The following is an 11,518-nucleotide window of genomic DNA, read 5'->3' as shown; positions in this document are numbered from 1 at the left end:
CACTCTAAGTCCATGATAATTTTATCTCAAGATCCTTAACTATTTACATCTGCAAAGATCCTATTTCCAAATGTGGTCACATCCGTGTTTTGAGTGAGCTGGAATTTTTGTGGGACACTATTTGTTATGGGCTGAACAGTGACCCCCTCCCCCAGGTTCAAATGGTAAAATCCTAATGCCCAGTAACTCAAAAGCTGACTATCATTTAGAGAGAGGGTCTTTAAAGAAATAAAGTTAAAATGATGTCATTAGTGTGGGTCTTTAATATGAATTAATGTTGGTATTCCTAAGTCTTGGGACATAAGTCCCACAGATTCTGGCTAATATAAGACATCAAAGAAGAGAAAAAATAGAAATATATTTTAGCATTATATATATATGAAATTTAGTATTTTACTGAGCTAGACACTAAGCCTCCCACAGGGCAGGGGCATTGTTTTGTACCTCTTTTACCCTACATATATAAAATAGACATTCCACAGAATACAACACTCTGACTTCATCACTAATGTGGTGTTCTCCCAAGAAGAGAAAATCTGGACACAGACATGTAGAGGAATGGCCCTGTGAAGACACATGGATCTGACAGCTATGTACAAGCCAAGGAGAGGTCTCAGAAGAAACCGACCTTGCTGACACCTTATCTCAGACATCTAGCTTCCAGAAACTGTGAGAAAATAAATTTCTGTTATTAAAGCTGCCCAGTCTGTGGCACTTTGCAATGGCGACCATATCAAGCTAATACACTACTGAACTCACTATACCGTGAGAGGGTTAGAAGAACCAAAATAAATCTAAGAACTTTAGTCAGCTGTTCAAAGTTATTTACAGAGCTTTCTAGGAACCTGCTTATCCAGTGGAACCATTTTTACTTAAATTAAATAGAGCCTGCAATGGGTACATTTCTTTCTTTCCTTCTTCACAGTTAGTGATATTGGGACTCTTATTGCCCATGACATGGATGAACCAAACACTGTCAACAGCGTTTTACAGTACAAGATTGTGGATCAAATCCCTCCGTATCCCAAAGAAGGACTCTTCCTGGTCCAGACATACACGGGGGTGTTCCAGTTGGCCAAGCAGTCCTTGAAGAAGCAAGACTCCCCTCAGTACAACCTGACAGTAGAGGTGTCCGACAATGGTCAGTATCACATTCGCTGTCAAGAGTGAAGATACGTGTTTTCCTTGTAGGTGTGATGTGTGAGGCTGTCCTAATGCCTGGGTATACTGCAGAAGGATGCTTCCTATGTGAACCACACATGCACCACAGAGGCAGCTGGTCCAGAGTGACAGCTCAGGCAGCATTATTGCATTGGTAAAGGGGATTAAAAGTACAAGGCTTTTATTAGGGGAAATGCCTATAAAAAAATGAAGAGAGATACAGAGAAAGCTGGGAGAACCATCAGAGTATAATACAAGCCTGACCCCGAGAGTAGACAGGGAAGGAAGGCTGATGGGAGTCTCACAGACTACTGAACAGTCCAAGAAAAGTTTGACCTGGTCATTGAGGAGTCCAAAATTGGGTGCTGAAGGAGTCCATGATACTCAGGAATGGGCCTACCTTAGCAGGCCTGCCTCCTGCAGTCACTGGCTGGGGGCAGCCGTGGGAAGCAAGGCCTCAGTGCAAATGTGGCAATGGATTTCAGAGTGCAGCAGTGTGGCCATCATCACTGAACGTCCCTTGGAGGGACATTGTTGGAGGTTGGCAGGTTATGTTGTCATGGCCACCATAATCATAAACAAAAAAAAATAATGGCATTTCCCAATTCTTCCTTTTGGACTCAAAGGATTCTGCCATATGGAAGTGGAGGGAAAATGCATCTTTTGGGAAGTTCTGTCTTCTCCTATTAGCACCTAGTTAGCCATTTTACAATATCAGAAGACATTCTTCCCTATTCCTTGTACAATGTCAAAGCCAGGGGTTATTTTTGTTGAGTCACAAGAACCTTTGAGAATCTATGCATTCTCAAAAAAATGCACTCATTCTCAAGCAAAAGTGCACAGACACAAAATATAGACAGATTCAGAGATAGGTTTATTTTAGAGGCATACACACTCCCAGGTTAAGAATCATTCTCTGAGTTAGAATTGAATCTTAGATTAACAAATAGTTCAGTAAGTGTTATGCTAGGAGCGCTGGCAGGCACGGATTATCTAGGTGTGCGAAAGAAATGGCACCATTTCACATTGCACTTCACATTTTTTTTCCTTTATACAGATGTCAAAGTACTGAAGAAAACTGGGGTTTAATAGGCACCCAGTATAGAATGTTTAAAAGTAATTTGGAAAATATTGGGGGGTCTAATATTTGTATAGCTTTGTTAAGAGATACAGCAAAAATGATAACGAATATAATAAATCTGGATAAATTAACAATCTCACACCAAGAGCCACCCATTCTTACAGCAAATAGTTAATGAGCATTTACCTCATTTGAGGCACCTTCAAGGTATTGGATACCTCCATGAATAAATAAATTGCAAGGAACATGTACAAGGTTGTGTGCGAAGGAAATGAGTCACTCAGTGGAGTGGGAGAAAGGATAGGCTTTCTGGAAGAGGTAAAAGAAATCTCATGTACAAATGCAAGGGGATTTGAAGCAATTTAAGGCTGTAAGGGCATAAAGTGGAAATCAGATAACATATTGTCTATGTACATGAATACATCTACAGGAAATTTGGGCCAGATAATAAAATATATTTATACATAAATATATAGTTGTGTGTTGATAGAATTAAACATTCAAGTATACACTACAAAAAATTTGAGAGTAGGCTGTAATAGTTTTACATAAAATCAGGGAGGGCTTGTTACCCTGGAGGCCCCCTGCTGGTCCCAATGTGGTTTGTGCAAAGCAGGCAGCCAGTGCGTGCAGGACCTGGGACTCCCCAATCTTCGGCCATTCTTGTTGTCCACACATATTCTGGGGACTAGCCCCAGCTTTAATCAACATTCATTTATTTATACCTCAATTATAATTAGCTTACATGCCCAGGGCACCGAGCAGGAGCTCTGGAGTAAGACTGCCTGAGTATATTCCTTAAGATCCCAGCAGGAAATTGAGACACCCCCTCAAAAGGAGTAACCACAGGAGTTTAAAGGAGGAATTATTTGTAAGGGTTGTGGGCAACCAACAGGCAGTGTAAAGCACCTTAAGGCGTGAAGGGTTGAGGAAGGGGAGCATTCCCGGAGGAGGCCAGCCCTGTGCCTGTGACTATATACAAGGTTGCTGGTGACAGGGGACCCCACCAGAACTTTCACCCCCCACCCTTCCTCCCACTGCCTGCTAGTGCTCCTGTTGGCAGAACCTGTTTCCCAAAGGACCAGAACACCCACGATGCAGTCCATAAGGTGGGTCTCCCAGACACAGAGCAGGGAGATATCTCCCAGACACAGAGTGGGGGCATGGCTGGGAAGCACATGTAGAGGACAAAGGGAGCGTATGGATTTAAATTCTGGCTCATTAGCTGTGTGATATTGGTCAGGTTACCTAACTACTCTATCCCTTGGCTTCCTCATTTGTGAATTAAATGAGAAGGATAACAGTACCTACATCATGAAGTTAGTATGGAGATAAAGTGAGTAGTGAAGGTAAAGCACTAAAACAGTGCCTGGTGCCTAGGGAGTGCTAATAATTTGCACTATGTCAAGAACCTCAGTTTTTTCGTTATGCAAATTTTATACCTAAACTGACACAAAAACCTTGAGTGACACAATCTAGCTCTCACACATCTGATAAGTGGCAGAGGTAGAATTTAAACAGTGGGATTCCAGAGCCCAGATTCTTAATGTTTATGTGATACAGTGAGTCATGGTTGTCACAGTAGAATGATTGTGATCCCAACAAAGAACCTGTCATATTGTTTCTTATTCTCGGTATTTCCCTGGGCACCGCATTCCCACCCACTCTCCATGCTCATCTTGGACTCAGGCTGAAACTGCTGTGTCTGACGAGGTCTTTGAATTAGCAAACCCATCCTTCAAAGCCAGAGTCATTTCCCCCAGGGTTCCATGAGCCACCTCTGCCCCCCTCTTGCCTCCTCCAGCAAGGGGGGCAGTCAGGCCTTTTGCCTAAGGGGACTGATTGTACCACTTCCTCCCATACTTGGAGGAAAGGGAGCAGGCACCATAACCCTCCCCACCACGGGGAGCAGAGGAGATGTAGGACAGTAAGTGCTGGAATTTTCAGAGAAGGAAAGAGTCGGCTGAGGTGCTCAGGGAAGGCTTTCTGGAAGGGTAGTTTGGCTCTGGGCTTTGAAGGCTGCATAACTTTCACTAGTTAGTGAAAAGAAGCTGCTTCACATAAAATGAACAGTCTTGGTCTGGAACAAACTTGACCCTGGAGGGGGCTGGTGGAGGGAAGTGGAAAGCCCAGCAAAGTTTCCTTTCAGGACTTCCTTCTGCCTCTGCATGGTGACCAGCTTGTGGGCGCAGGTGGGGAGCAGAGTCCTGTTTCCACATGAACTGCATGTCAACAGCAAAACTGTGACCACGGCTGTCACTTCTCTTGCCAATGTTTTCCTCACAGGTTTCTGATTTTAAGGCATGATCTTTCAGTGAAAAATGTTTGTGATATGACTTTGATTTTCAGACTTCAAGACCCTCTGTCATGTGCAAATCAACGTCATCGATATCAATGATGAGATCCCCATCTTTAAAAAATCAGACGTGAGTAGTTGTTGCCTGTTGTCTTTTTCTTTTCTTTGTTCACATTCCTTGATCCCAACTTTTGGAATAAAGACACAGGCAGACAGTAGTTAGGTGAAATGCAAGACTTCACAGGTAGCCTTAGTTAACGCATTGGTGACACACTCAGACACCTTTTTAAGTGAAATTCTTGAGGGAATAACAACATTCACTATTATGGTTTCTGGGAATGTCTGTCTATGAACTTCTGCCAATGGCTCATTTATCCCAAGGGCTGCTTCAAGGCTGCCACCACAATCTCACTGATTTGAAAGGAGTTGAATTGCTACTTGCAGTTTGTCATTATATATTTTGTGCGTAGTAGCACAATAAATGGATTAGAGCTAGGTTTCAAACAAGCTTTTCTAGTAAAAAGTTTAATATTTGCAATATTTGAGTAAGAGAAAAGGAAAAGAAAAAAACCTAATCTCTGGCTCAAGCCAAAGAAATATGTGCTCAAGACATTTGCAAGAATTAGGAACATTGGGTAGAAAAAGCAGGAGACACAGGATCAGTTGAGGACATCAAGGAAACTATTTACTTATTGTCAAAGTGGACTTCAAACTCAGGGGTGGTTTTATCAGTGCTCCCCTTAAAAGGATGTGTCCGTTTATTTATTCTGGAGCAAAGAGAAGCCCATTTGACCAGTTTGTTTGAAGTCAGTTATGAGGCAGCCCAGAGCCCTGTGATGAAGTTCATAAATCAAAATAGGGACGAGGCTGTGACGAAGAAGGGGAATTAGTTTATGATAGGGTTCAGGGCAGCGAGAGGTGAGACTGGACATGACTTGTGTGTGTGTTGAGGCAAAGCAAGCAGGAGATAGAACCATTTGCTCTTCAGCCTCTGTGTTCCCTTCCTTGTGTTGGGAGTTTCCTGTATTACCTGTAGACGGTGGTTTTAAATTGAAGGTGAGAATCCAGCTTTGGGAGTTTCAGAGCTTGGAAATGCAAACTGGGCTCAGGAGAGTGAGTCGGCTGCCTCACTGTTGCGGTCTCCTCCTGGACCCTGGCTGTTTCTGTCTTTAAAATGGTGATGCCCAGAGAGATGATCTGAGGGATTTTCTGTGGAGGTGGGGAGGCAGTCTAAGCCAGTGACTGAGAGCATGGGCCTTGGGGTTAGACAAACATGGGTATGAATCCCAATTCTGTGCGGTCTTGGGTGAGTTTTACCTCTCCATTCCTTTGCTCCTCTGTCAACAGAAGATGATGATATAGCTACTTAGGAGGGCTTGTTGCTTATTTTATTGAGTATTTACTATGTGCCAGGCAACAGGGGCTTCACATGCATTATCTCACAACACTCATAGCAAACATGAAGTAGTTCTATTATTATTATCTCCATCAGACAGAAGATGAAACTGAGACTTAAAGACGTTTGGTAACTTACTTCAAGTCACCCTGCTGATGAGTGGCAAGCATAGGGTTCATACAAAGGCTGTTACACTCCCAAGATCAGGCTCTTAACCACTACTCCTTGGTTGATCATGCACTAATTAAAAGAATGTATGTAAAAGTACCTGTCACCTTGGAATTACTCAATATATGGTGTTGATATTATCACTAATATAGTAATTACAGTTATTAAATATATTGAATGTTGGAGGGAGAATCTGTTTTAGAATCCTACCAGCAGCTCTTTGAGATGTTGTGTTTCTTAGTATAGTGGCTATCAGTTTATGAGTATGACTGATGTCAAAATCAACGGCAACATATTTATCCATAGGAAAAGTGTGCTCTGTGAGTATTGGTGCAAACTATGACTTGGTCCATTCTGAAGCTAAACAAACAAGTTAGCCCATTGGCAATTCTTTGTGACAATGCATGTTCTCACTGTTTCCTTCCCTGGTTTCCTTCTTAGTATGGAAACCTAACTCTTCCTGAAAACACAGCCATTGGGTCCACCATCCTAACCATCCAGGCCACGGATGCTGATGAGCCCTTTACTGGGAGTTCTAAAATCCTGTATCGAATTACACAAGGAGACGATGAGGGGTGCCTGAGGATTGACACAGATCCCCAGACCAACGCTGGATATGTCATAATTAAAAAGGTAAGTGGCCCTTTAATGGAATTTTTGTGGATTTCAATGTCTTTTTCATGGATTTCAAGGATCCATAAGCAGAGGCGATGTATTAGCAGTGACCTCTCTGGCATGGCAATGGACTCCTGGAGTACTCAGTCATTCCTGTCCTCCTGAAAGACAGCAGGCCAGGCATTCTGGGCCTGCCCTTTGCCATATAAAATACATAAAACACAGGATAAATAATTTTTAGTATGTGTATTTATGTCTCATGTAATATTTGGAACATACTTATGTAACCAAATGCAGGTCCAGCCACCTGAAGCTTCAAACGCTAATACATGAGAAGCAGGTGCTGATGTAAAGGAAAGAGGTTTATTCAGATGCCAACCACCTGGAAGATGGGGGCCTCATGTCTCAAAGCCCATCTTCCTGGGAAGATGCAGGACTCTTGTCTCAACACCCTTTCACATCTCAGTGCAGGCAGAGGTTTTATAAAAGGGGAGAGGGAAAGAAGAACAAAGACATCAAGGGGAGGGGCTTGAAAAGTTCTCTTCATGCAGATGAGCACAGTCCATTCCAATAAGGCAGGTGATGGCCCAGTGCGCATCATCCTGGCTTCACATCATCTTGAGTCCACGCTCAAAAATCAGCAAATCTGCCAGAGTAGGTCAGAGCCTGTATCTTTTGAAGTTAGTTCCTAGGATTCTTAGACAAACATGTTGCTTATCTACAAGCCACACATTAGTCAGAGCCACCATTTATGTTAACAGTGTCAAAAGGATGGTGGGTTATAACTCCCCACCGTTACACTTATACTAAAAAATTATTTGTTGTGTATCCAAAATTCAAATTTAACAAGGTGTTCCATATTTTTATTTGCTGAATCTGGGTGGGTGGGTGTGCTGAGGGCATTCCTTCTTCCTTTGCAAATGTAGGGTGTTAGACTGGATGAACCCTATGAGCCATTTAGGCTGTAGACCTTTTATTCTAGAGTGCTAGCCATAGAGTCCTCTTTCAAAATGACTAGAAATTGGTATATATCCTTTCAAGTTTTAAAAGACAAGTTCATCATTTCATCCTTTCTTCTCTGCCCACCCCTTACTTTCATCGTTTATGGGACTGCTAAGCCCACTGGCTCTTACTTTGTCTCTCCTTCTGTAAGGAGTAGGCAAACTGGAGCCCAAGTCTTCCTTGCATACTCCTGCCTTGTACAAGACCTTCCCATTCCTCCCTAACCTACTTCCACCCCACACTGTGCACATCTAAATCTTGACCCTTTTCTCTGTGGCTGCCTCATTTATGCTCTACCCAGGGTGTCCAACCTTTTGGCACCTCTGGGCCCCACTGGAAGAAGAGTTGTCTTGGGCCATGCATTAAATACATTGTGACACGTAATCACAAAAAAGTCTCATGTTTTAAGTAACTTTATGATTTTGTGTCGGGCTGCATTCATTGCCATCCTGGGCTGCATGCGGCTCATGGGCCACAGGTTGGGCACCCCTCTATAGAGCATTAAATGATTTACCAGATGACTCAATAGGAAGTAGCATTCAGTGTCATCCAACATATTTAGAATTAAAAGGGGTCAGAGTTACAGCAAAAAGGACTCTGCAAGCAAAGCTGAATGCTGAAGGTTTGCAGCATAGTGGACTGGAGGATCCAAAAAAAAAAAAAGGCTCTTGAGAAAAGGTTTTGTTTTGTTTTATCCTCACCTGAGGACTTTTTTTTTTTTTTTGCTTTTAGAGAGAGAGGAAGAGAGGGAGGGAGGAAGAGAGAGAGAGACAGAGGCAGAGACAGAGAGAAAGAAACATTGACGTGAGAGAGAAACATACATTGGTTGCCTTCTCATATGCGCCCTGACCAGGGATCAAACCCGTGACCTTCTGATTTGGATGATGACAGTCCAACCAGCTGAGCCAAACTGGCCAGGGTTTGAGAAAAGTTTTGAACCAGAATAAAAGAAAACTGAAGTAAAGACAAAACAGAATAATTTCACAGAAATGAATAGAAGCAATCCACGGGGCTGTGTCAGAACTCTGATCCCATTATTACCTCTGACCACAGGCCTCACTGGGTTTTAGCAGGAGGTTTGTGTGTGGACCAACTCAAACCGTTAGCCTTCTCTGTCAGTCTGGCAGCTGGAAAAGGTGCCATTACAACTTCCCCTTTGATTCTCGCTCTCTACATAGAGGAAAAGAACCAAAGAGGAAAGGATAAAGGAAAGGACATTGTTTAGAGTTTGCAGCAGACGCTCCAGGCAGCATACCCCCCATCCTCCCCCGGACCAGAGCTCTCTAGGGATCTACAAGAAAATGGAGGCCTGGCCAACTCAGCATGAATGATTCCCAATTTTTTCATGGCGGCTTGTTGTGAATCAACTTAACTTGACCGTTTGTGGCTAATGGGCACCTTTAGAGGCATGAGGGTAACTCCAGTGATCTGTGGTAGATGGGAGCTGCAAGTATCCACCTCCACAACCTGGAGGGGGTACGTTACAATAGAGCAAGCCTTGGACCAAAATCTTTGTCACACCCTTATTTTGTTTGTGGTTGTATTCCAAGTGTCTGGCATGTGGTGGAGGGTTAATAAATATTGATAGCTAAATAACGGAACTCTTTCAATTATTACAATTGTTAACAAGCAGTCACAAAAACACAATCATCCAGCTTGTACTTTAGGCTAGTGAAGTCCTGCTCTCTGTCCCTCGGGCACTGTGATAACAGCAAGGTGGGGAAAGGTGATGCAAGACGGGACAGGCCTCCTGGGACTCTGGAGGGTGTGAACTGCTAGACTAGTCAGATGCTTACACTCATGTTCACGTGATGACTGAGAGATATACTCTGTGTACCAAACTGCACGTCTTGAATACCACTAATATCACAAAATCTCTTTAGAAGACCACTTTACTGATTGACACACTCTCTAGTGCGGCTTGAGATAGAGCTAACTCAAGGCCTGTGGTATAGATCTCTGATTAGGGTCTTTCACATGCAAAGCAACAACCACCCCTGAAGTTTGAATTAGGGTACACAAACTGTCCCTAGGATATATGTACTTACTATGACAGGCATACATATTTATATTGTGTGTTTTTTTTGTATTTTAAATAAATTCCCTGTTCATTTAGCTATCAGGAAACTATCATTGAGTCAGAACCAGCATGTTAATCATTTTACATTTTTAAACTACACTTTTTAAAATTGTGTAAAAAATATAATGTGAAATCTACCCGCCTAAATTTTAGCATGTACAGTACAATATTGTTAAGTCTCTGTACCTTGTTATGTACTGGATCTCTAGAACTCTTCTATCTTGCATAAATAAAACTCTGTGCCTCTGAACAAGCACCTCCCCACTTCCCTCTGTCTACAGCTCCTGGCAGCTACCATTCTCCTTTCCTTTCTATACATTTGGCTGTTCCTGGCACCTCATATAAAGGAACCATACAATATTTGTCCTTTTCTGACTGGCTTATTTTGCTTAATATAATGTCTTCAAGATTTTTCCATATATGACAGGATTTTTCTTTTTCTAAGGCTGCATAATTTTCCTTTGTATGTGTATATCACATTTTATTTATCCATTCATCTGTCAGTGAACATTTTGGCTGTTGTGAATAATGCTAATGCTGCAATGAACATGATAGACAGATATTCTATTTTCATATTTTTAGTATGCATATCCAGAAGTGGGATCGCTGGATCACAGAGTAGTTCTAGTTTTAATTCTGGAGGGAATGCTGTTTTCCATAGCTGTTGTAATATTTCACATTCCCACCAACAGTGTACAGGGATTCCAGTTTCTCATATTCTCACCAGCACTTGGGTTTTTTTTCTTTAAAAAAATGTTATAATAGCCATCCTAACAGGTGGTTTTAAGTTACATTCCCATGATGATTAGTGCTGTTGAACATTTTTTAATGAACCTGTTGGGTAGTTGTATGTCTTCTTTGGAAAAATGTCTATTGAAGTCCTTTGTCCATTTTTAAATCAGGTTACTTGTTTTTGCTGTTAAATTGTAGGAGTTTCTTATGGATTTTACATATTAACCCCTTATCAGATATATGGCTTGCAAATATTTTTCCCATTCTGTAGGTTGTCTTTTCACACTGCTGATTCTTTCCTTCATTGTGCTTTTTAGTTTGATATGGTCTCGCTGTTGTGTTTTTTGCTTTTGTTGCCTTTGCTTTCGGTATCATATCCAGAAACTACATGTCTTAATCACAAGCCTTTCAGCAACTGCTCATCTAAATTACAACTGTGCTAATCGGAGGTGAAATTTACTGAAACACCCATACCTCAACTGTAACTCATTTTGCCTTATGAAGCACTTCTGCCTATGCTGCCCTTTACTTTTCATGCTGATTATGAGAGAAGCAGAAATAAATCTCAGGGGCAGAGGAGGTTCAGGCCCACAGCAAGATACAGTCAGGGGCCTCAGTGATGGCACAGCTGAGATCTGGACCCCACACTTCTGGCTTGTCTTAGGAAATGATTTCTGTTGAGGCCGGGTGTTGTCCTTACTTGCTCTGTGACCATGACCACATGACAGAATCTCTCAGGTCTCAGCTTTCTGATCTGTAAAAATGGGTAAAATAGTAACACCTTCTTCATAAGGATGTTGGAGGATTAAATGTGGAAATACATGTGTTGCTCTTAACATAGCACCCAGTAGATAGTAAACTTAAATATTCATCATTATCTTCATTTAATTAATTAGAACTAGGGCAGAAGCCAGGATTCTACTTGTGGAGAGGTGTGCTTTCCCTTCTTGCCAAGGGGACCAAACTTGCCTAATCCAGAAGTCAAAT

General features: G+C 42.1%; 1 protein-coding gene across 2 annotated transcripts in view; it reads left to right on the top strand.

Moving 5' to 3' along the window:
* The window catches only part of CDH17 (cadherin 17), an 80,567-nt gene that overhangs the window by 52,097 nt on the left and 16,952 nt on the right, over window positions 1-11,518 (top strand). For both annotated transcript variants that reach the window (XM_045861203.1, XM_045861202.1), the window contains exons 10-12: window positions 926-1,141; window positions 4,592-4,668; window positions 6,544-6,735. In XM_045861203.1, coding sequence (XP_045717159.1) covers window positions 926-1,141; window positions 4,592-4,668; window positions 6,544-6,735 — 485 coding nt within the window. The remainder of the gene's footprint in view (window positions 1-925; window positions 1,142-4,591; window positions 4,669-6,543; window positions 6,736-11,518) is intronic.

This window comes from Phyllostomus hastatus, unplaced genomic scaffold (assembly GCF_019186645.2).
Source record: "Phyllostomus hastatus isolate PE091 unplaced genomic scaffold, TTU_PhHast_1.1 phas_scaffold_21, whole genome shotgun sequence".
In the NCBI taxonomy this organism is placed as follows: Eukaryota; Metazoa; Chordata; class Mammalia; order Chiroptera; family Phyllostomidae; genus Phyllostomus; species Phyllostomus hastatus.
This window is presented reverse-complemented; position numbering and strand designations above follow the sequence as displayed.